The sequence below is a fragment of the Salvelinus fontinalis genome, unplaced genomic scaffold (genome assembly GCF_029448725.1).
Source record: "Salvelinus fontinalis isolate EN_2023a unplaced genomic scaffold, ASM2944872v1 scaffold_0027, whole genome shotgun sequence".
NCBI lineage: Eukaryota > Metazoa > Chordata > Actinopteri > Salmoniformes > Salmonidae > Salvelinus > Salvelinus fontinalis.
The window spans coordinates 584,304-611,784 of NW_026600236.1; the positions used below are offsets into that span (position 1 = coordinate 584,304).

General features: G+C 40.2%; 1 protein-coding gene across 1 annotated transcript in view; it reads right to left on the bottom strand.

The window, feature by feature from the left end:
• LOC129842247 (ceramide synthase 5-like) overlaps window positions 1-26,661 on the bottom strand; it is a 45,695-nt gene extending 19,034 nt beyond the window's left edge. Inside the window, exons 1-6 of the mRNA XM_055910721.1 lie at window positions 26,169-26,661; window positions 16,515-16,623; window positions 11,354-11,484; window positions 9,214-9,271; window positions 9,069-9,119; window positions 8,470-8,562 (exon numbers count right to left, since the gene is read on the bottom strand). Coding sequence (XP_055766696.1) covers window positions 8,470-8,562; window positions 9,069-9,119; window positions 9,214-9,271; window positions 11,354-11,484; window positions 16,515-16,623; window positions 26,169-26,341 — 615 coding nt within the window. The 5' untranslated portion in view covers window positions 26,342-26,661. The remainder of the gene's footprint in view (window positions 1-8,469; window positions 8,563-9,068; window positions 9,120-9,213; window positions 9,272-11,353; window positions 11,485-16,514; window positions 16,624-26,168) is intronic.
• Between the last annotated feature and the right edge of the window lie 820 nt (window positions 26,662-27,481).

Here is a 27,481-nt window from a genome sequence, read left to right on the forward strand (position 1 = left end):
CACATTATCTACTCTACTACAGTAAGACACATTATCTACTCTTCTACAGTAAGACACATTATCTACTCTACTACCGTAAGACACATTATCTACTCTACTACAGTAAGACACATTATCTACTCTACTACAGTAAGACATTATCTACTCTACTACAGTAAGACACATTATCTACTCTACTATAGTAAGACACATTATCTACTCTACTACAGTAAGACACATGATCTACTCTACTACAGTAAGACACATTATCTACTCTACTACAGTAAGACACATTATCTACTCTACTACAGTAAGACACATTATCTACTCTACTACAGTAAGACACATTATCTACTCTACTACAGTAAGACACATTATCTACTCTACTACAGTAACCGAAAGACACATTATCTACTCTACTACAGTAACAGTGACACATGATCTACTCTACTACAGAAAGACACGTTATCTACTCTACTACAGTAAGACACATTATCTACTCTACTACAGTAAGACACATTATCTACTCTACTACAGTAACAGAAAGACACGTTATCTACTCTACTACAGTAAGACACATTATCTACTCTACTACAGTAACAGAAAGACACATTATCTACTCTACTACAGTAACAGAAAGACACATTATCTACTCTACTACAGTAACAGAAAGACACGTTATCTACTCTACTACAGTAACAGAAAGACACGTTATCTACTCTACTACAGTAACAGAAAGACACATGATCTACTCTACTACAGTAACAGAAAGACACATGATCTACTCTACTACAGTAAGACACATTATCTACTCTACTACAGTAAGACACATTATCTACTCTACTACAGTAAGACACATTATCTACTCTACTACAGTAACAGAAAGACACATTATCTACTCTACTACAGTAAGACACATTATCTACTCTACTACAGTAAGACACATTATCTACTCTACTACAGTAAGACACATTATCTACTCTACTACAGTAAGACACTATCTACTCTACTACAGTAAGACATTATCTACTCTACTACAGTAAGACACATTATCTACTCTACTACAGTAAGACACATTATCTACTCTACTCCAGTAAGACACATTATCTACTCTACTCCAGTAAGACACATTATCTACTCTACTCCAGTAAGACACATTATCTACTCTACTCCAGTAAGACACATTATCTACTCTACTCCAGTAAGACACATTATCTACTCTACTACAGTAAGACACATTATCTACTCTACTACAGTAAGACACATTATCTACTCTACTACAGTAAGACACATTATCTACTCTACTACAGTAAGACACATTATCTACTCTACTACAGTAAGACACATTATCTACTCTACTACAGTAAGACACATTATCTACTCTACTACAGTAACCGAAAGACACATTATCTACTCTACTACAGTAAGACACATTATCTACTCTACAACAGTAACAAAAAGACACATTATCTACTCTACTACAGTAAGACACATTATCTACTCTACTACAGTAAGACACATTATCTACTCTACTACAGTAAGACACATTATCTACTCTACTACAGTAAGACACATTATCTACTCTACTACAGTAAGACACATTATCTACTCTACTACAGTAAGACACATTATCTACTCTTCTACAGTAAGACACATTATCTACTCTACTACAGTAACAGTAAGACACATTATCTACTCTACTACAGTAAGACACATTATCTACTCTACTACAGTAAGACATTATCTACTCTACTACAGTAACAGTAAGACACATGATCTACTCTACTACAGAAAGACACGTTATCTACTCTACTACAGTAAGACACATTATCTACTCTACTACAGTAAGACACATTATCTACTCTACTACAGTAACAGAAAGACACATTATCTACTCTACTACAGTAAGACACATTATCTACTCTACAACAGTAACAGAAAGACACATTATCTACTCTACTACAGTAAGACACATTATCTACTCTACTACAGTAAGACACATTATCTACTCTACTACAGTAAGACACATTATCTACTCTACTACAGTAAGACACATTATCTACTCTACTACAGTAAGACACATTATCTACTCTACTACAGTAAGACACATTATCTACTCTACTACAGTAAGACACATTATCTACTCTACTCCAGTAAGACACATTATCTACTCTACTACAGTAAGACACATTATCTACTCTACTACAGTAAGACACATTATCTACTCTACTACAGTAAGACACATTATCTACTCTACTACAGTAAGACACATTATCTACTCTACTACAGTAAGACACATTATCTACTCTACTACAGTAAGACACATTATCTACTCTACTACAGTAACCGAAAGACACATTATCTACTCTACTACAGTAAGACACATTATCTACTCTACAACAGTAACAGAAAGACACATTATCTACTCTACTACAGTAAGACACATTATCTACTCTACTACAGTAAGACACATTATCTACTCTACTACAGTAAGACACATTATCTACTCTACTACAGTAAGACACATTATCTACTCTACTACAGTAAGACACATTATCTACTCTACTACAGTAAGACACATTATCTACTCTACTACAGTAAGACATTATCTACTCTACTACAGTAAGACACATTATCTACTCTTCTACAGTAAGACACATTATCTACTCTACTACCGTAAGACACATTATCTACTCTACTACAGTAAGACACATTATCTACTCTACTACAGTAAGACATTATCTACTCTACTACAGTAAGACACATTATCTACTCTACTATAGTAAGACACATTATCTACTCTACTACAGTAAGACACATGATCTACTCTACTACAGTAAGACACATTATCTACTCTACTACAGTAAGACACATTATCTACTCTACTACAGTAAGACACATTATCTACTCTACTACAGTAAGACACATTATCTACTCTACTACAGTAAGACACATTATCTACTCTACTACAGTAAGACACATTATCTACTCTACTACAGTAAGACACATTATCTACTCTACTACAGTAACCGAAAGACACATTATCTACTCTACTACAGTAACAGTGACACATGATCTACTCTACTACAGAAAGACACGTTATCTACTCTACTACAGTAACAGAAAGACACGTTATCTACTCTACTACAGTAACAGAAAGACACATTATCTACTCTACTACAGTAACAGTAAGACACGTTATCTACTCTACTACAGTAACAGAAAGACACATTATCTACTCTACTACAGTAACAGAAAGACACATGATCTACTCTACTACAGTAACAGAAAGACACATGATCTACTCTACTACAGTAAGACACATTATCTACTCTACTACAGTAAGACACATTATCTACTCTACTACAGTAAGACACATTATCTACTCTACTACAGTAACAGAAAGACACATTATCTACTCTACTACAGTAAGACACATTATCTACTCTACTACAGTAAGACACTATCTACTCTACTACAGTAAGACATTATCTACTCTACTACAGTAAGACACATTATCTACTCTACTACAGTAAGACACATTATCTACTCTACTACAGTAAGACACATTATCTACTCTACTACAGTAAGACACATTATCTACTCTACTACAGTAAGACACATTATCTACTCTACTCCAGTAAGACACATTATCTACTCTACTCCAGTAAGACACATTATCTACTCTACTACAGTAAGACACATTATCTACTCTACTACAGTAAGACACATTATCTACTCTACTACAGTAAGACACATTATCTACTCTACTACAGTAAGACACATTATCTACTCTACTACAGTAAGACACATTATCTACTCTACTACAGTAAGACACATTATCTACTCTACTACAGTAAGACACATTATCTACTCTACTACAGTAACCGAAAGACACATTATCTACTCTACTACAGTAAGACACATTATCTACTCTACAACAGTAACAAAAAGACACATTATCTACTCTACTACAGTAAGACACATTATCTACTCTACTACAGTAAGACACATTATCTACTCTACTACAGTAAGACACATTATCTACTCTACTACAGTAAGACACATTATCTACTCTACTACAGTAAGACACATTATCTACTCTACTACAGTAACCGAAAGACACATTATCTACTCTACTACAGTAAGACATTATCTACTCTTCTACAGTAAGACACATTATCTACTCTACTACAGTAACAGTAAGACACATTATCTACTCTACTACAGTAAGACACATTATCTACTCTACTACAGTAAGACATTATCTACTCTACTACAGTAAGACACATTATCTACTCTACTATAGTAAGACACATTATCTACTCTACTACAGTAAGACACATTATCTACTCTACTACAGTAAGACACATTATCTACCCTACTACAGTAAGACACATTATCTACTCTTCAACAGTAAGACATTATCTACTCTACTACAGTAACAGTAAGACACATGATCTACTCTACTACAGAAAGACACGTTATCTACTCTACTACAGTAAGACACATTATCTACTCTACTACAGTAAGACACATTATCTACTCTACTACAGTAACAGAAAGACACATTATCTACTCTTCAACAGTAACAGAAAGACACATTATCTACTCTACTACAGTAAGACACATTATCTACTCTACTACAGTAAGACACATTATCTACTCTACTACAGTAAGACACATTATCTACTCTACTACAGTAAGACACATTATCTACTCTACTACAGTAAGACACATTATCTACTCTACTACAGTAAGACATTATCTACTCTACTACAGTAAGACACATTATCTACTCTACTACAGTAAGACATTATCTACTCTACTACAGTAAGACACACTATCTACTCTTCTACAGTAAGACACATTATCTACTCTACTACAGTAAGACACATTATCTACTCTACTACAGTAAGACACATTATCTACTCTACTACAGTAAGACACATTATCTACTCTTCAACAGTAAGACACATTATCTACTCTTCAACAGTAAGACATTATCTACTCTACTACAGTAACAGAAAGACACATTATCTACTCTACTACAGAAAGACACATTATCTACTCTACTACAGTAAGACACATTATCTACTCTACTACAGTAAGACACATTATCTACTCTACTACAGTAAGACACATTATCTACTCTACTACAGTAAGACACATTATCTACTCTACTACAGTAAGACACATTATCTACTCTACTACAGTAAGACACATTATCTACTCTACTACAGTAAGACACATTATCTACTCTACTACAGTAAGACACATTATCTACTCTACTACAGTAAGACACATTATCTACTCTACTACAGTAAGACACATTATCTACTCTACTACAGTAAGACACATTATCTACTCTACTACAGTAAGACACATTATCTACTCTACTACAGTAAGACACATTATCTACTCTACTACAGTAAGACACATTATCTACTCTACTACAGTAAGACACATTATCTACTCTACTACAGTAAGACACATTATCTACTCTACTACAGTAAGACACATTATCTACTCTACTACAGTAAGACACATTATCTACTCTACTACAGTAAGACACATTATCTACTCTACTACAGTAAGACACATTATCTACTCTACTACAGTAAGACACATTATCTACTCTACTACAGTAAGACACATTATCTACTCTACTACAGTAAGACACATTATCTACTCTACTACAGTAAGACACATTATCTACTCTACTACAGTAAGACACATTATCTACTCTACTACAGTAAGACACATTATCTACTCTACTACAGTAAGACACATTATCTACTCTACTACAGTAACAGAAAGACACGTTATCTACTCTACTACAGTAAGACACATTATCTACTCTACTACAGTAACAGTAAGACACATTATCTACCCTACTACAGTAAGACACGTTATCTACCCTACTACAGTAAGACACATTATCTACTCTACTACAGTAAGACACATTATCTACTCTTCTACAGTAAGACACATTATCTACTCTACTACAGTAAGACACATTATCTACTCTACTACAGTAACAGAAAGACACGTTATCTACTCTACTACAGTAAGACACATTATCTACTCTACTACAGTAAGACACATTATCTACTCTACTACAGTAAGACATTATCTACTCTACTACAGTAAGACACATTATCTACTCTACTACAGTAAGACACATGGACTCCAACAGGGGGAGCACTGGAAGCCAAGGTCAGAAAGGAACACTTTGAAGAACCACAAAAACAAAACTGACAGTCTGACTCTGTCACACTGAGGACATGTCCAGTAACAATGACCAGACAAACTGACAGCTACAATGACCAGACAAACTGACAGCTACAATGACCAGACAAACTGACAGCTACAATGACCAGACAAACGGTTGAAGTCGTCTGTGACTAAAACACCCCCTCCAGGCAAATAAACTCAGCAAAAAAGGAAACGTCCTCTCACTGTCAAATGCGTTTATTTTCAGCAAACTTAGCATGTGTAAATATTTGTATGAACATAAGATTCAACAACTGAGACAAACTGAACAAGTTCCACAGACATGTGACTAACAGAAATGGAATAATGTGTCCCTGAACAATGGGGGGGGTCAAAACCAAAAGTAACAGTCAGTATCTGGTGTGGCCACCAGCTGCATTAAGCACTGCTGTGCATCTCCTCCTCATGGACTGCACCAGATTTGCCAGTTCTTGCTTTGAGATGTTACCCCACTCTTCCACCAAGGCATCTGCAAGTTCCCGGACATATCTGGGGGGAATGGCCCTAGCCCTCACCCTCCGACCCAACAGGTCCCAGATGTGCTCAATGGGATTGAGATCCGGGCTCTTCGCTGGCCATGGCAGAACACTGGCATTCCTGTCTGCAGGAAATCACGCACAGAACGAGCAGTATGGCTGGTGGCATTGTCATGCTGGAGGGTCATGTCAGGATGAGCCTGCAGGAAGGGTACCACATGATGTAGGAGGATGTCTTCCCTGTAACGCACAGCGTTTAGATTGCCTGCAATGACAAGCTCAGGCCGATGATGCTGTGACACACCACCCCAGACCTTGACGGACCCTCCACCTCCAAATCGAGTCCGCTTCAGAGTACAGGCTTCGGTATAACGCTCATTCCTTCGACAATATACACAACACCGAGACTCGTCAGAGAAGAGCACCTTTTGCCAGTCCTGTCTGACCCAGCAACGGTGGTTTTGTGCCCATAGGCAACGTTGTTGCCGGTGATGTCTGGTGAGGACCTGCCTTACAACAGACCTACAAGCCCTCAGTCCAGCCTCTCTCAGCCTATTGCGGACAGTCTGAGCACTGATGGAGGGATTGTGTGTTCCTGGTGTAACTCGGGCAGTTGTTGTTGCCATCTTGTACCTGTCCCGCAGGTGTGATGTTCGGATGTACCGATCCTGTGCAGGTGTTGTTACATGTGGTCTGCCACTGCGAGGACGATCAGCTGTCCATCCTGTCTCCCTTTATTTTGTTTTTCAGTCTGTAGAGAGGCCTTTTTAGTGTCCTAAGTTTTCTTAACTGTGACCTTAATTGCCTACCGTCTGTAAGCTGTTAGTGTCTTACCGACCGTTCCACAGGTGCATGTTCATTAATTGTTTATGGTTCATTGAACAAGCATGGGAAACCAGTGTTTAAACCCTTTACAATGAAGATCTGTGAAGTTATTTGGATTTTTACAAATTATCTTTGAAAGACAGTTTCTTTTTTTTTTTGCTGAGTTTATGTAGCCCTAATGGTGATGCCGCATTTACATGCCCTACCAGTTTACATAGAGGCAATTTTATGTTTGTTCCATAAACTGGATGCAATTTCTTGCCCAAGGCAGGATGATATGAGTGAAATGTATCTGGCACTTCCTGGTTAAATTGAAAATGACTGCTTCCTTCCTGATCACATCAAAGGCAAAGAATTACTGAGATCATTCAATAAGGCTGACAAACAGAGAGACTGTTTGGTTCTAGAACTCCTCCCTGATTCGTCCATACTCGAGCCTACCAAAAACAGGGCCTGCTTTGAAAAACAAATCTTAATCTCAGTCTTACAAACTCCAACATAGTTTTCTTAAGATTTATCCAACCCCAGACGGATTTCCTGGACTCCATGGAACCCATGAAAGGAATCTCAATAATTCTATTAAGGACCGGGATATTCTATCCTGCGATCACATGACTATGAATCCTGTCCCGTGTGCTGGAACCATGGAAACAAACAGTATTTCTGAGCAGAACCCATGTGACCTTTCATAATGAGCCATGCTCAACTGCTCTAATCCAGTGGAGTCAAGGACATTCCTATACTTGACTCTGTATATCACACAACAGAAGGAAATATCTTAGTTAGTTAGTAACATATCTATATCGTCCTCCCCCCAACAAGGAGCAGCACTGTGTGTGTGTGTGTGTGTGTGTGTGTGTGTGTGTGTGTTCCCATCAGACAGACAGCATCTGTTGCCTGTCTTGCGTCTCACCTTGCGTTTGATGTCAGTAAACTGAGAGAACATGAGAGACCAGTAGAAGCCCAGCTCAGTCACGTAGTAGTGGTACAGGCCTGGAGTCAGGACCTGTTCGATAGCAACAGGGACCAAGACAGACAGAGTTTATGTTAATACGGACTGTACAGGCCTGGGGTCAGGACCTGTTAGATCGTAACAGGGACCACGACAGACAGGGTTTATGTTAATACGGACTATACAGGCCTGGGGTCAGGACATGCAGGGGTCAGGAGGAGGGACAGAAAGGGTTAATCTGAATAAGGATACAGACATTACTGAATGTGTGTAACATACTATTATTTGTCTTGCACCTTCATGAGTTTACTTAATTAAACATTTATTTAACTAGGCAGGTCAGTTAAGAACAAATTCTTATTTACAATGGCGGCCTACCAGGGAACACTGGGCAGAACGACAGATTTTTACCTTGTCGGCTCGGGGATTCGATCTAGCAACCTTTCGGTTACTGGCCCAACGCTCTAACCACTAGGCTACCCTGCCAGAAAATGTCAACAACAGTACTCTTTGTAATTCCAAAATACATCCAACCAAATAAAGAGTCAGTATAAGGTCACCTGGTAGGGGTAGTTGTACCAGCAGTGGTGTGTATCCCACAGCCATGAGCACTGTTAACAAAGACCAACAACAATCAGTCTCAATTCAGCGCACCAATGTTACGCCAACAGCAATCACGTACACACACACACCACACTATCTCACCTTCCATAGAAAGCAGATCCCGTAGGTAAACATGAACAGATAAAATATAAGCCTCCACCTGAAAATAGATGACAGAGATGTGGGTCAGACAGAGGGGAAAAAGCGTCTGGCAAAATAATGTGCGTGTCAGTCTCTCACCTTGGATGCACTATATAGACCCTGATCAACCATGTAGACAGTGATGTAACCAAGCTAGGACTAATGACAGGAGCACAAGTCAGAGCATATCACACCACACACACACACACACCACAAACCAATGTGTGCACAATCTCACAGAGGTCAAGGGCAAACTCATTAGTCGATAACTACCATAGATCCAGACTAGATGTTATAGTCTATGAAATGACCCGACATGTTCTGTTCTGGGTTTAATAACCTACATGTACTGGGTTTAATAACCTACATGTTCTGGGTTTAATAACCTACATGTTCTGGGTTTAATAACCTACATGTTCTGGGTTTAATAACCTACATGTTCTGGGTTTAATAACCTACATGTTCTGGGTTTAATAACCTACATGTTCTGGGTTTAATAACCTACATGTTCTGGGTTTAATAACCTACATGTTCTGGGTTTAATAACCTACATGTTCTGGGTTTAATAACCTACATGTACTGGGTTTAATAACCCACATGTACTGGGTTTAATAACCTACATGTTCTGGGTTTAATAACCTACATGTACTGGGTTTAATAACCTACATGTACTGGGTTTAATAACCTACATGTTCTGGGTTTAATAACCTACATGTACTGGGTTTAATAACCTACATGTTCTGGGTTTAATAACCTACATGTTCTGGGTTTAATAACCTACATGTTCTGTACTGGGTTTAATAACCTACATGTTCTGTTCTGGGTTTAATAACCTACATGTTCTGGGTTTAATAACCTACATGTTCTGGGTTTAATAACCTACATGTTCTGTTCTGGGTTTAATAACCTACATGTTCTGTTCTGGGTTTAATAACCTACATGTTCTGGGTTTAATAACCTACATGTTCTGGGTTTAATAACCTACATGTTCTGGGTTTAATAACCTACATGTTCTGTTCTGGGTTTAATAACCTACATGTTCTGGGTTTAATAACCTACATGTTCTGTTCTGGGTTTAATAACCTACATGTTCTGGGTTTAATAACCTACATGTTCTGGGTTTAATAACCTACATGTTCTGTTCTGGGTTTAATAACCTACATGTTCTGGGTTTAATAACCTACATGTTCTGGGTTTAATAACCTACATGTTCTGTTCTGGGTTTAATAACCTACATGTTCTGGGTTTAATAACCTACATGTTCTGGGTTTAATAACCTACATGTTCTGTTCTGGGTTTAATAACCTACATGTTCTGTTCTGGGTTTAATAACCTACATGTTCTGGGTTTAATAACCTACATGTTCTGGGTTTAATAACCTACATGTTCTGGGTTTAATAACCTACATGTTCTGGGTTTAATAACCTACATGTTCTGGGTTTAATAACCTACATGTTCTGGGTTTAATAACCTACATGTTCTGGGTTTAATAATCTACATGTTCTGGGTTTAATAACCTACATGTTCTGGGTTTAATAACCAACATGTACTGGGTTTAATAACCTACATGTTCTGGGTTTAATAACCTACATGTTCTGGGTTTAATAACCTACATGTTCTGGGTTTAATAACCTACATGTTCTGGGTTTAATAACCTACATGTTCTGGGTTTAATAACCTACATGTTCTGGGTTTAATAACCTACATGTTCTGGGTTTAATAACCTACATGTTCTGGGTTTAATAACCTACATGTTCTGGGTTTAATAACCTACATGTTCTGGGTTTAATAACCTACATGTTCTGGGTTTAATAACCTACATGTTCTGGGTTTAATAACCAACATGTACTGGGTTTAATAACCTACATGTTCTGGGTTTAATAACCGACATGTTCTGGGTTTAATAACCGACATGTTCTGGGTTTAATAACCGACATGTTCTGGGTTTAATAACCGACATGTTCTGGGTTTAATAACCGACATGTTCTGGGTTTAATAACCGACATGTTCTGGGTTTAATAACCGACATGTTCTGGGTTTAATAACCTATATGTTCTGGGTTTAATAACCTATATGTTCTGTACTGGGTTTGATAACCTACATGCTCTCACAGAACTTGGTGAGTATGCTGGGTTTGTCCTGGTTGCGTCTGTGTCTGAACCATCGCTGGACCTTCCTCACATCCCAGTCCAACTGCTTAGATAACCCATCCAGGTGTCGCGAGTCTGGGCACTACGGGAGACAGAGAGGGAGATATTAGAGAGACTGAGAGAGGGAGGTATTAAAGAGCGAGCGAGAGAGGGAGGTATTAAAGAGCGAGCGAGACAGAGAAAGGGAGGTATTAGAGAGAGGTTTTAGAGAGAGACAGAGAGAGGGAGGAATTAGAGAGGGAGATAAGTCAGAAATGAAAGAGTATGAGGAAGAAACTATGAATGAAATAATAAATGAGGGAAATTCCAATAGGGAAATCTGCTTTGCAACATACAGGCAGTCCTGGTTTACAGTACAATACATCACCTCAGATGACAGGCAGTCCTGACTTACAGTACCAGACATCACCTCAGATGACAGGCAGTCCTGGCTTACAGTACCATACATCACCTCAGATGACAGGCAGTCCTGGCTTACAGTACCAGACATCACCTCAGATGACAGGCAGTCCTGGCTTACAGTACTATACATCACCTCAGATGACAGGCAGTCCTGGCTTACAGTACCATACATCACCTCAGGTGACAGGCAGTCCTGGCTTACAGTACCAGACATCACCTCAGATGACAGGCAGTCCTGGCTTACAGTACCATACATCACCTCAGATGACAGGCAGTCCTGGCTTACAGTACCAGACATCACCATGACAGGCAGTCCTGGTTTACAGTACCATACATCACCTCAGATGACAGGCAGTCCTGGTTTACAGTACTAGACATCACCTCAGATGACCTATTTGATGACATCATGATATAGAGTATGAGTGAGAGTAGGAGGAAGGAGCGGGTGAAGAATGTCAGGTGGTTGAGTATTGTGTAAAACAGGACAAGTGCCTGGGAGTGGGCCATCAGGAGAAAGCTGACAGGAAGTCAAAATGTTTTCTGGGGTAGAGATTGATTGATTGACGTTTAACTGTCCTTCAAGACAAAATTATTTTCACAGCTCACAAGTAATCACCAAGAGAGGGCACATCGAGGGTCGAAAAGTTCTGGTAATTTTCTCCCAAATTCCCAAGTTTTACCACAATTTCGATGAGATAATTCCCACGTGGGAAAGTTACAGAGAGAGAAATGAAAGTATGATGGGATGAGGAAGAAAGAAGGAACAAATGAAGCATTGTATTGCGTAAGACCGGTGTGAGGACTGAGGAGGAAAGCTGACAGACAGAAATGTTTTCTTTCTGGGAGCTAGCTTACCGCCATTGAGAGAAATATTTTCCTGGCAGCTAATGTGTTTGTGTGTGTGTGTGTGTGTGTATGGCAGCAAGCATTCCTTTCTTATGTATGTAAACTCTAAACACTTTCTATAATACCTTTTTTGTGTGTGTGTGTGTGTCTGTGTGTATGTGTCTGTGTGTGTGTGTGTGTCTGTGTGTGTGTGTGTGTGTCTGTGTGTGTGTGTGTGTGTCTGTGTGTGTGTGTGTGTGTGTGTGTGTGTGTGTGTGTGTGTGTGTGTGTGTGTGGCAGCGAGCTTTCCTTTGTGACGGGTGTAAACACTTCTAATACCTTCATCTAAAAGAAAGGAGGACCAAGGCACTCTTCATATAATTAATTAAAATGCCTTTATTAGTATGGCATGTTCAATAGAAACAAAGTTTAAAAAAAAACTTTGTTTCTATTGAACATTCCATACTAAAAGGCATTTTAATTAATTATATGAAGAGTGCCTTGGTCCTCCTTTCTTTTAGATGACCTATTTACCCCTTTTACCAAAGAGCACCTTCTATCTACCAAAATGTACTATAGTGTACCTTAATTGCGCTTCCCTTCCTCCTCTTTCTACCTCTAATACCATATTTGCGTGTGTGTGGCAGCGAGCTAGCGTTGCTTACCTTTGATGGATGTAAACACTGTAAACACCTTCCTTAATAACTTCCCACGGGGCACACTACGTCATTTCAACGTGGATAATTGGGTAATATTTGGGTGAGACCAAGGCTGTTGCGGTGACCGTATTACCGCCACACACCAGCGGTCACGAGTCATGAAGGCAGTCAAATTCCACGTGAACGTTTAGTCACAGTAATTAGGCTTCTCCAATCTCTGATGCTGCTGATGGTCATTAGTAGTCTACTAATCTTACTAACAGCCTGTTACTCTGCACTCTAATGTCCCTCTAATCACTCGGACATCAATGCAAATGTAATCGAAAATCGAATCAATCACTTCATGAGATCCCATGAGCTCATGTTGCTCAAGAAAACAGCGATGGCCTCTATTAAAAAGAGGAGGATTCCATCAGCTTTCTATAGGCTAGGCCTGCTATATTTATTTATTAACTTTCCTAATATTAAGCACATTGCTTATCTTTCCTACCTGGCTGGAATGAAAATGAACCAGGGGAAAAGTGTCCTCCATTCGCTATTTAAGTGTATAGGTGTCATTTATTTTCCCACTGACCCTGTTTCGATACAGGTGCATGATAATGGTCCATTCTAAATTATAACAAATTTCACACATATATTATTATCACGTGACAGAGAGCCGTGCGAGTGAGAGACGCTTCGGATTGCTCTCTCTCTCTCTCTCTCTCTCTCTCTCTCTCTCAGAACCAAATGACCTGGATTACAGGTGAGATTACATTAAAGGTACATAGTGCAAGTGATCAATGCTGTTGGGAGATTCTGCACAGATTATTACAGTAACGGTGAAGATCTCCACAGACCATTACATTAACCTCAAAATGTTTTAAAGTTGAATGTTACATTAGTTTGTAAAATAGCCTTAACTTTAGTCTATTCACAGTATTTCAAAAGTGATATTGATTGTGCTTGGTTGACAAGTTAATGGGCTATTTATTGTATTTCAAAAGTGATATTGATTGTGCTTGCTTGACAAGTTAATAGGCTATTTATTGTATTTCAAAAGTGATATTGATTGTGCTTGCTTGACAAGTTAATGGGCTATTTATTGTATTTCAAAAGTGATATTGATTGTGCTTGGTTGACAAGTTAATAGGCTATTTATTGTATTTCAAAAGTGATATTGAGTTGTGTTTGATTGTGCAACCAAATATCAACATTTGAAGGAGATTCATCTGCTGTTTGGATAGTTCCATCTGTGCCACTGACTTAGTCTGCCTTTAATTCCAGTTTGTCTACAAATTAATAATTGACATGTTGGATTCATGTCTTCATCTCAAACCAAACATAGTACTAAATCAAATCCAACTTTTAAATGCACTTTAAATAAAGTTGGATTTTGTATTTAGTCCTATTCTTTGATTTAGATTTTTGGTTGAGATTTGAGAAGTGAATCCAAAATATAAATTATCAATTTGTAGACAAACTGGAATTAAAAGACATACTAAAAGTCAGTGGCACAGATGGAACTATCCAAGCAGAAGACAAAATCTCCTTCAAATGTTAATGCAACCAAATATCAACAACCAAACACAATAGCACTAAATATCATTACAATTGAAATCAACCAGAGCTTGAAACCCTAGGCCTATTCTACTGTCTATTTATAGTTAAATTATGGGTTGAATAATATGTTTTGCTGTTGATGACTTTGCAAATGCTATTTAGGCCTAAATATCATCATTGATGATTGATAAAGTCTGGTCACATTTAATTTGCTCTGTTAAACCTACCCTTCGGAATGACTTCCATAACAACAGCGAATCTATTTTTAAGAGGAGATTTCTCAACAATCATTCTCATGCTAGCACATTGGTAGTCAGTGAGCTGGGCTGGGCTTGGTTAAAACCCTGGATGGGAGACTAAAGGGGAGCTGTAGGTACATCAACTCTCCAGTAGGAGGTGCTGTAGATACGTCAACTCTCCAGTAGGAGGTGCTGTAGATAGATCAACTCTCTAGTAGGAGGTGGTGTAGATGGATCAACTCTCCAGTAGGAGGTGCTGTAGATAGATCAACTCTCCAGTAGGAGGTGCTGTAGATAGATCAACTCTCCAGTAGGAGGTGCTGTAGATGGATCAACTCTCCAGTAGGAGGTGCTGTAGATGGATCAACTCTCCAGTAGGAGGTGCTGTAGATGGATCAACTCTCCAGTAGGAGGTGGTGTAGATAGATCAACTCTCCAGTAGGAGGTGGTGTAGATAGATCAACTCTCCAGTAGGAGGTGGTGTAGATGGATCAACTCTCCAGTAGGAGGTGCTGTAGATAGATCAACTCTCCAGTAGGAGGTGGTGTAGACAGATCAACTCTCCAGTAGGAGGTGCTGTAGATAGATCAACTCTCCAGTAGGAGGTGGTGTAGATAGATCAACTCTCCAGTAGGAGGTGCTGTAGATAGATCAACTCTCCAGTAGGAGGTGGTGTAGATAGATCAACTCTCCAGTAGGAGGTGCTGTAGATGGATCAACTCTCCAGTAGGAGGTGGTGTAGACAGATCAACTCTCCAGTAGGAGGTGGTGTAGATAGATCAACTCTCCAGTAGGAGGTGGTGTAGATAGATCAACTCTCCAGTAGGAGGTGCTGTAGATACGTCAACTCTCCAGTAGGAGGTGCTGTAGATACGTCAACTCTCCAGTAGGAGGTGGTGTAGATAGATCAACTCTCCAGTAGGAGGTGCTGTAGACAGATCAACTCTCCAGTAGGAGGTGGTGTAGATAGATCAACTCTCCAGTAGGAGGTGCTGTAGATGGATCAACTCTCCAGTAGGAGGTGGTGTAGATAGATCAACTCTCCAGTAGGAGGTGGTGTAGATGGATCAACTCTCCAGTAGGAGGTGCTGTAGATACGTCAACTCTCCAGTAGGAGGTGCTGTAGATACGTCAACTCTCCAGTAGGAGGTGCTGCCCAGCCTATAGCTTTTTTTTCTGATAGTGTATATAACATTTAACGTTGTTTTAAAGTTAAATTCTTCAACATATTTTATACCATGTTTGGTTACCATAATAACGTAATCCTTAGGCTGACATTTCACCTCAAAACAACAGTTGTTGATGACTTATTTTCAAATCCAATGTATTTTCCATGTAGATTCCAAGTCACAATACATTGTCAAATTAGGTCAAAACCACATTGATTCAACCTTTGTGTGTGTGTGTAGTGTGTGTGTGTGTGTCGGGCCAGCATGCTAGTGTACCTTTGTGATGGATGTAAACACCTTCTCCAGGACAGGGTTGGGTGTGGCTCGCCAGTGGACTGAGGCAGCGTGGATATGCAAGAGGAAGGCACATGGACTGGCTATGAACCTGAAGGAATAACAGCAGTGAAAGCCCTATCAGAACACACAGCCTATCTGTACCTTATTGCTTTTAGTATATTACCGATGCACATCATCATCACTTACAGACGGACTCATAAGCCTGGATGAATATCAGTGAAGGACGACTTATCGGAACACAAAGTTTAAAGTATCATTTGTATTCTTCACAATTTAGTGCACACTGCTTCCATTCTCATCGGTATACTTATATTCACACAATGGCTGACATGACTTGTTGGATATACTTGTTTTTGTTATGTATATCTGTCATTTCAATATTTGTCCAACACCAGGCTAAAGACAGAGGGAAGAGATGAAATATACAGTAACTAATAAAAAAGAGCAGGACCTGTCAAAACATTTTATGTGTCAGGACAAGATGCCAGGAAGAGAGGAAGAGATGAAATATCATGTCATATGCATAACTCGTTTGGCACATAATCAGTGAGTCCTGCACACAATAGAGTACAGACAACTGGACTGTCCAAGTGAAGTGTGTTTTCAATAGCATTCAATATGTTAGTGTTCCTTCAGTGTCCTTTAGATCTTAGAGAGTATAGACCTAGAGATCATAGATAGTATAGACCTAGAGATCATATAGAGTATAGACCTAGAGATCATAGAAAGTATAGACCTAGAGATCATAGAGAGTATAGACCTAGAGATCATCGAGTATAGACCTAGAGATCATAGAGAGTATAGACCTAGAGATCATAGAGAGTATAGACCTAGAGATCATAGAGAGTATAGACCTAGAGATCATAGAGAGTATAGACCTAGAGATCATAGAGAGTATAGACCTAGAGATCATAGAGAGCATAGACCTAGAGATCATAGAGAGCATAGACCTAGAGATCATAGAGAGTATAGACCTAGAGATCATAGAGAGTATAGACCTAGAGATCATAGAGAGTATAGACCTAGAGATCATAGAGAGTATAGACCTAGAGATCATAGAGAGTATAGACCTAGAGATCATAGAGAGCATAGACCTAGAGATCATAGACCTAGAGATCATAGAGAGTATAGACCTAGAGATCATAGAGAGTATAGACCTAGAGATCATAGAGAGCATAGACCTAGAGATCATAGACCTAGAGATCATAGAGAGTATAGACCTAGAGATCATAGAGAGTATAGACCTAGAGATCATAGCGAGTATAGACCTAGAGATCATAGAGAGTATAGACCTAGAGATCATAGAGAGTATAGACCTAGAGATCATAGAGAGTATAGACCTTGTCCTTTGTCATTATAGGCTGGACTGTTTACAGTTTAAAATCATAACAATTGTTTTCAGAAAACAGACAGACCACACACTAGTCTAACAGATTCAAACCCCTTTGACCCAGCCGTCCCAACATTGGTTAGCCTACTGTGTGGATACCCCAGTAGTCTACAATAAAGGTTAGCCTAACTGTGTGTAAGCCAGTAGTCTACAATAAATGTTAGCCTAACTGTGGGTACACCAGAAACCTAGAGTAGAGAAAGCAGTGTGGTATTGTGGCTTTGGAGAGTGGTAGCCTGGTCCCAGATCTGTAAATGTACAATGACCAGGAAGTTGGCTACACCGTATACAGATCTGGGATCAGGCTAAAGGAAGGGAAACTGCGGTGGAATCTGACACTACTCGCCCGGTGTGGCAGTCATTCAGCCAGCCAGAGTAGTGTGGTTGATTAGAATGTGAGAAATACAAAAACAGCCCTTAATCTGATCTTGTTTCTGAAACTACTCCGACCAGTTTGTGGGGGGACAAAAGGCCCTTTTATCCCCCCTCTTCCTCTTCCTCCTATCATTCCAGTTTACAAGCTATGAAAAATATGACTATTGTCCAAACACACTGCATTAGGGTTAAAAACTGATCTCCTGATGGTAACTAATACAACTGGTCTCCTGATGGTAACTAATCTCCTGATGGTAACTACTACAACTGGTCTCCTGATGGTTACTAATACAACTGGTCTCCTGATGGTTACTAATACAACTGGTCTCCTGATGGTAACTACTACAACTGGTCTCCTGATGGTTACTAATACAACTGGTCTCCTGATGGTTACTAATACAACTGGTCTCCTGATGGTTACTAATACAACTGGTCTCCTGATGGTTACTACTACAACTGGTCTCCTGATGGTTACTAATACAACTGGTCTCCTGATGGTTACTAATACAACTGGTCTCCTGATGGTTACTAATACAACTGGTCTCCTGATGGTTACTAATACAACTGGTCTCCTGATGGTAACTAATGTCCTGATGGTTACTACTACAACTGGTCTCCTGATGGTAACTAATACAACCGGTATCCTGATGGTTACTAATACAACTGGTCTCCTGATGGTAACTAATCTCCTGATGGTAACTACTACAACTGGTCTCATGATGGTAACTAATCTCCTGATGGTAACTACTACTACAACTGGTCTCCTGATGGTAACTACTACAACTGGTCTCCTGATGGTAACTAATCTCCTGATGGTAACTACTACAACTGGTCTCCAGATGGTTACTAATACAACTGGTCTCCTGATGGTTACTAATACAACTGGTCTCCTGATGGTTACTAATACAACTGGTCTCCTGATGGTTACTAATACAACTGGTCTCCTGATGGTTACTAATACAACTGGTCTCCAGATGGTTACTAATACAACTGGTCTCCTGATGGTTACTACTACAACTGGTCTCCTGATGGTTACTACTACAACTGGTCTCCTGATGGTAACTACTACAACTGGTCTCCTGATGGTAACTACTACAACTGGTCTCCTGATGGTAACTACTACAACTGGTCTCCTGATGGTTACTACTACAACTGGTCTCCTGATGGTTAATAATACAACTGGTCTCCTGATGGTTACTAATGTCCTGATGGTTACTAATACAACCAGTCTCCTGATGGTTAATAATACAACTGGTCTCCTGATGGTTACTAATACAACTGGTCTCCTGATGGTTACTAATGTCCTGATGGTTACTAATACAACTGGTCTCCTGATGGTTAATAATACAACTGGTCTCCTGATGGTTACTAATGTCCTGATGGTTACTAATACAACCAGTCTCCTGATGGTTAATAATACAACTGGTCTCCTGATGGTTACTAATGTCCTGATGGTTACTAATACAACCGGTCTCCTGATGGTTACTAATACAACTGGTCTCCTGATGGTTAATAATACAACTGGTCTCCTGATGGTTACTAATACAACTGGTCTCCTGATGGTTACTAATACAACTGGTCTCCTGATGGTTACTAATACAACTGGTCTCCTGATGGTAACTACTACAACTGGTCTCCTGATGGTAACTACTACAACTGGTCTCCTGATGGTAACTACTACAACTGGTCTCCTGATGGTTACTACTACAACTGGTCTCCTGATGGTTACTAATACAACTGGTCTCCTGATGGTTACTACTACAACTGGTCTCCTGATGGTTACTAATACAACTGGTCTCCTGATGGTTACTACTACAACTGGTCTCCTGATGGTTACTAATACAACTGGTCTCCTGATGGTTACTAATACAACCGGTCTCCTGATGGTAACTAATACAACCGGTCTCCTGATGGTAACTAATACAACCGGTCTCCTGATGGTAACTAATACAACCGGTCTCCTGATGGTTACTAATACAACTGGTCTCCTGATGGTTACTAATACAACTGGTCTCCTGATGGTTACTAATACAACTGGTCTCCTGATGGTTAATAATACAACTGGTCTCCTGATGGTAACTAATACAACTGGTCTCCTGATGGTTACTACTACAACTGGTCTCCTGATGGTTACTACTACAACTGGTCTCCTGATGGTTACTACTACAACTGGTCTCCTGATGGTTACTAATACAACTGGTCTCCTGATAGTTAATAATACAACTGGTATCCTGATGGTTACAATTACAACTGGTCTCCTGATGGTTACTATTACAACTGGTCTCCTGATGGTTACTACTACAACTGGTCTCCTGATGGTTACTAATACAACCGGTCTCCTGAGCAGGGAAGGATGATAGGACCAGAGGCAGAAGCAACAGGAAGAGACATAACAGACATATTAAAACGTTCCTTTTCTTCCTCGGGACCAGACCATTTAAACAAACCGTGGGCCATGCTGCCAAGCTGCCATGCTGCCATGCTGCCAAGCTGCCATGCTGCCATGCTGCCAAGCTGCCATGCTGCCATGTTGCCATGCTGCCATGCTGCCATGCTGCCAAACAGACCTGGGTTCAAGTACTATTCTAAACATTTAAAAAATGTCTAGCCTGCCTGGAGTGCCAGGTGGGAAGGGTTTCCAGTTTTGGGACTATTCAAATGGGTCCATTAAACCAGGCAAGCTCAATCAAGCCCAAAGAAAGTACTATTGAAAATACATCCTGTTGGAAGCCAGGTCTGTTGCCAAGAGACAGAGGCAGTGCTGAAACTACAACAGATTGTAATTCCTGTGACAGTCAACAATATCTGAGAGCAGCAACAGTGGTGGGAGCCACCTGAGCTAGTCCGGCAAGCTAGCTGTCTCTCTCTGTCTGTATGGCATTTGAAAAAAACATTAAATAAACCACAAAATGAATGTAGCCTAGAGGTGTGCGTATGTGAGAGTGTAAAGAGATGTTGAATGAACTGATGGATGTGCTGTTTACATAAACAAGGCTATTAGCCAAGCCAAATCAGTTCAGTAGAAAAGGATTAGGTAAAGACATTTTAGGATGTTTTAGGCCAAAACAGAAACTGTTTTTTTTTGCTTATTCCTCTGCGCACAAAGAAAAGGTTTCCAAGGTACAGGTTAAACAGAGATAATCCTACTTCATGTGTCATTATTGGCACTAGTAACACAGTTCAAGTTCATGAATTGGCTTATAAATTAACTGGATTATGAGTCGCATCATGCAGCCTTATAATGTATTAAATTTCAAAACATACAGCCCAACATTTGTTGAACAACTAAGGTTACATTAACAACTCTACATTAAGCATAGGAGTACCTATTAACCGCTTAAAGGTTAGCCAAGAATAGCCAGATGTGCGCATTCCCTCATTGTTTGGAGAAAATATGTATATTTATATTCAGCTTTGTTAAATTGTATTCTTAATATTTATATTCAGCCTTTGTTCAATTGTATTCTTAATACTATAAAATAATGTCACTGAATTATAAGCAAATATTGTCTGCTAAATGAACTAGTGTAGCCTACAGCCATTTGGCATAGCCAGATCAGGACCTGCTAAATGAACTAGTGTAGCCTACAGCCATTTGGCATAGCCAGATCAGGACCTGCTAAATGAACTAGTGTAGCCTACAGCCATTTGACATAGCCAGATCAGGACCTGCTAAATGAACTAGTGTAGCCTACAGCCATTTGGCATAGCCAGATCAGGACCTGCTAAATGAACTAGTGTAGCCTACAGCCATTTGGCATAGCCAGATCAGGACCTGCTAAATGAACTAGTGTAGCCTACAGCCATTTGGCATAGCCAGATCAGGACCTGCTAAATGAACTAGTGTAGCCTACAGCCATTTGGCATAGTCAGATCAGGACCTGCTAAATGAACTAGTGTAGCCTACAGCCATTTGGCATAGCCAGATCAGGACCTGCTAAATGAACTAGTGTAGCCTACAGCCATTTGACATAGCCAGATCAGGACCTGCTAAATGAACTAGTGTAGCCTACAGCCATTTGGCATAGCCAGATCAGGACCTGCTAAATGAACTAGTGTAGCCTACAGCCATTTGGCATAGCCAGATCAGGACCTGCTAAATGAACTAGTGTAGCCTACAGCCATTTGGCATAGTCAGATCAGGACCTGCTAAATGAACTAGTGTAGCCTACAGCCATTTGGCATAGCCAGATCAGGACCTGCTAAATGAACTAGTGTAGCCTACAGCCATATGGCATAGCCAGATCAGGACCTGCTAAATGAACTAGTGTAGCCTACAGCCATTTGGCATAGCCAGATCAGGACCTGCTAAATGAACTAGTGTAGCCTACAGCCATTTGGCATAGCCAGATCAGGACCTTAACATAAGGACAACTCAGATTATGATATTATTTTATTCTGAAATAAAACACAATTTTCTTCATATCAATTTTCTTCATTTATTGTGAAGTTGTAGGCTATATTACATGGATTTATTCAACTTTTTATTTCATTATTGGCACTAGTAACACAGTTCAAGTTCATGAATTGGCTTATAAATTAACTGGTTTATGGCCTACAAAAACTGAACTTTCAACACAATCAACTTCTGTTCTAGACCGAGTGAATGTGATGATTGGCTACTTCACAACTTCCAGGACGAAGGTCCCTTACTTCCAGAAACAAACCCTTATTCTCCTGAGAGGTGAGGAAGGACTAAGGTCCCTTACTTCCAGAAACAAACCCTTATTTCCCTGAGAGGTGAGGAAGGACTAAGGTCCCTTACTTCCAGAAACAAACCCTTATTTCCCTGAGAGGTGAGGAAGGACTAAGGTCCCTTATTTCCAGAAACAAACCCTTATTCTCCTGAGAGGTGAGGAAGGACTAAGGTCCCTTATTTCCAGAAACAAACCCTTATTCTCCTGAGAGGTGAGGAAGGACTAAGGTCCCTTACTTCCAGAAACAAACCCTTATTTCCCTGAGAGGTGAGGAAGGACTAAGGTCCCTTACTTCCAGAAACAAACCCTTATTTCCCTGAGAGGTGAGGAAGGACTAAGGTCCCTTATTTCCAGAAACAAACCCTTATTCTCCTGAGAGGTGAGGAAGGACTAAGGTCCCTTACTTCCAGAAACAAACCCTTATTTCCCTGAGAGGTGAGGAAGGACTAAGGTCCCTTATTTCCAGAAACAAACCCTTATTCTCCTGAGAGGTGAGGAAGGACTAAGGTCCCTTATTTCCAGAAACAAACCCTTATTCTCCTGAGAGGTGAGGAAGGACTAAGGTCCCTTACTTCCAGAAACAAACCCTTATTCTCCTGAGAGGTGAGGAAGGACTAAGGTCCCTTATTTCCAGAAACAAACCCTTGTTCTCATGAGAGGTGAGGAAGGACTAAGGTCCCTTACTTCCAGAAACAAACCCTTATTCTCCTGAGAGGTGAGGAAGGACTAAGGTCCCTTACTTCCAGAAACAAACCCTTGTTCTCATGAGAGGTGAGGAAGGACTAAGGTCCCTTACTTCCAGAAACAAACCCTTATTCTCCTGAGAGGTGAGGAAGGACTAAGGTCCCTTACTTCCAGAAACAAACCCTTGTTCTCATGAGAGGTGAGGAAGGACTAAGGTCCCTTACTTCCAGAAACAAACCCTTGTTCTCATGAGAGGTGAGGAAGGACTAAGGTCCCTTACTTCCAGAAACAAACCCTTGTTCTCATGAGAGGTGAGGAAGGACTAAGGTCCCTTACTTCCAGAAACAAACCCTTGTTCTCATGAGAGGTGAGGAAGGACTAAGGTCCCTTACTTCCAGAAACAAACCCTTATTCTCCTGAGAGGTGAGGAAGGACTAAGGTCCCTTACTTCCAGAAACAAACCCTTGTTCTCATGAGAGGTGAGGAAGGACTAAGGTCCCTTATTTCCAGAAACAACCCCTTGCCCTTGGACTTCCCATCTCCTTTGTATTGGTGAAGATCTGGGGAGTTATGTACCAAGCATCTCAGAGTAGTGCATTTTTTATTTAACCTTTATTTAACTAGGCAAGTCAGTTAAGAACAAATTCTTATTTACAATGACGGCCTTGTTCGGGGGCAGAACAATAGATTTTTACCTTGTCAGGTCTGGGATTCGATCCAGCAACCTTTTCGGTTCCTGGCCCAACGCTCAAGCCACTAGGCTTCCTGCCACCCCGAGAATCAGGTACCCCTGCCCATTTAAACTTATTCATTGTGATCTAAAGACAACATTTCGGACTATCTTAAAGCAGGACTCCTACTCTGAGATGATTTATGAATGTGGGTTCTGCAAGTACAAGATGACCAACAGTTTGGTGAAATGCCCACGATGTTCAGAGCCACTATTAAAAACGTACAATATCCCTCCATCCATTGCAATACTTCATCCTGGATTTCAGCCAAACTTTCCCTGACTAACCCTGACTAACCCTGACTAACCCAAAGGACAACAGTTACAAGGGAAAACTCCCTCCGAAGCAAAAACCTTGAGATTCTAAAACTTGTCAAAGCAAGTTTATACCAGAAGCTAATTAAACAGAAAAGGAACCCATCTCCTCCTCTCTCATCCATGACAAATAGGCCTAGTTCCCACATAGACGTGACAAGTCCCAACCCAACTCATGACACATAGGGGAGGGCAGAGTTCTGCAATCCTCTTCCTGGAGAGCTAATCTCCTGTAGGTTTTCACTCCAATCCCACCTGTAACTAAACCTGATTCAGTTTATCAACTAGCTAAACTATTACAATCAGGTGTGCTAGATTAGGGTCGGAGCGTAAAAGCTACAGGACGGTAGCGCTCCAGGAACAGGGTTGTAGAGACGTGGGCTAGGCTATATACTGTATGTCGGTCCCCAACCAGGCCTGAGGCTGTTTGGTAATGATGATAAGCTCTTTAGGTATGGATGGGTGGACTGACAGGACAGGTGTCATTAGTCCTGGTAATGGATTGATTTGTGATTCTGCAGCCCTGCTGTGTCAGTTTCTCAATGACAAGGGTCTGTTATAACCAGTTTATAATGGTTTATAACTGTTTTACTCCCCACCATGTCTATAGCCATGATTGCTGAGCATGGTTTGAATTAAAGACAACCTGGACTGGAGATTGTGGGAGGTGTGCTTTACAGGCCATAGGCCAGCCCTGAGAACCGTCTGCAAACTTTGTCATCAAGTTGTTGTACTGTCACTGTCGGTCAAAGTTATTATATCAATGGATAATGAGCTTATTTTCGATATCTATTGTTAGATGCTAGTGCTCTCACTAGGACAGGGGTAGACAACTAGATTTAGCAGCGGGACGATGTTTGTCCGAGCGGATGGTAAAGGGGCCGGAACATAATTATAATAATTTGTACGCTCAAATTGACCACAAGAAAGCCCAAAAGGAGGTTGTATTTGAAAATAACATAATCCTTTCCTACCTTGATTACATTGAGATACAATCAAATATGTCTATTTTTATTTGTGGGAATACTTGGGAACAGATTAAAAAATATATTGGTGATTTTACAGAGGTTTTTTTTTTTACCAAAAAGTTGAAAGGATTATGAAGACCAAAAAAAATAAATAGAGGAACGGTTTTGGCCCGTAGGCCACCTTTTGCCGACCCCATGCCCTAGGAAGTAGCAAGCAGCTAGAGGTTCCCTTAGCTAGCATAAGGCTGACATGGATGGGCAACCATAGAGATCCTATTAAAGTATTCTAATTCATAAATCTATGGGACTACCCCCCAAAAAATACGATTGCAAGGACATTTTTTTATTCAATCGAAGACTCGTGCGTGCATATACCGCCGGGCGAGTGTTATCTTCAAGAAATAGTTAATAAAAGAAAACATGAGGGAAAAAACGTCATGGTAACATGACTTCGAAAAGCAAAACAGTGCGTACCTCTCAAATAGTATTCTGACAGCAAAGATCCCCACAGCCAGCGGTAAGGCAGAGAGTAAGTGCCCGGCTTTTGGATACTCCACCCCGGGCGCTGGGTCTGCAAGATCCGCCCAAGTCACATTATGTGGGAGCCAAAACCTCTCGTTCCAAAACCACACTGAAAGAGCAGCCATTGTCACCAAAAGTGGCTTCGATTTAAGAAATGTAATCCTCTGGAAAATAACGAGGGAAACGTTTCCACCGCCCTTCCTTTGAGGACTGTGTGTTGGATGAGTCCAGAAACGTTTTGTGCCCGTGTTGGATGAGACTAGAAACGTTTCGTTGTCCGTGATAGAATTGTTGGATTGATGAAATTAAACAGGCCTCACAACAGAGGAATCATCAAAGACAGTCCAGAATGAACAAAGATTTTACATTTTTTTACTAAAAAGACCACAGCCTTAAGATGGGAAGAAATGTGGGCAGAACAAACGAGAAGGTGGGCAGAGCCAAGCATGAGCTAGCGAGATCCTATTGGCTCGTTCTAGCAACAGGGAACGCCTACTCTGTGATGTGCGCGTGTGCAATAACTCAATTCGCCTTTGCACTCCTTCTAAACAACGCTATTCTTTAAAACTTTGGCAAAGGGTAAACGTCTACATAACATAGTCCACTCTGTTCGTTACATATTCTAGTTTTGGGAAAAGACACCTATATTGAGATCAAATGTTTAATCGACGAGAAAACTATCAGAATATCGGCCAAAAACCATCTCGTTCCATCTTTTCCCACTGCCGGCCACTGGGCTTCCTCTCACTACCATATTTGGAAGTGAGTGGAGACTCCAGGCGGATGCTTCACATTTATACATCCTGTGAAATAGATGTCTCATTGTTCTGTCTTGTGGTATGAAGATGGCGATGTTTGCTAGCCAAACTGCGCATGTGGTGCAAGTCGTTAAGTCTAAAGCACTTCTTCAATATAAAGTTGTTTTTGACGAAAATAAAAACGTGTCAGTTTGTCACATTCACGAGCTTGGAGTAATAACATGTTCAACTACTTAAGACACTGGCTAGAATCTTGTTTGTCACTTTAGATTTCGTGAAAATTAACAACTAAGAAATAATTTTTCACTTCTCTCATTGACTTCGCAAATTTCAAACCCTGGCCTGGTCTTCTTGGTCTGTTTAGTAAGCGTTCCCGGTAGTCTAGCAATGCTGCACCTCTGGGTTTATAAACTGTGGTATTATTGATGGGTCCTTCACTATTACTTTTCCAACCAGATAGACTAGTGTCTTTCTTGACGTAATAAGAATAAGAGCACCTGCTCCCAG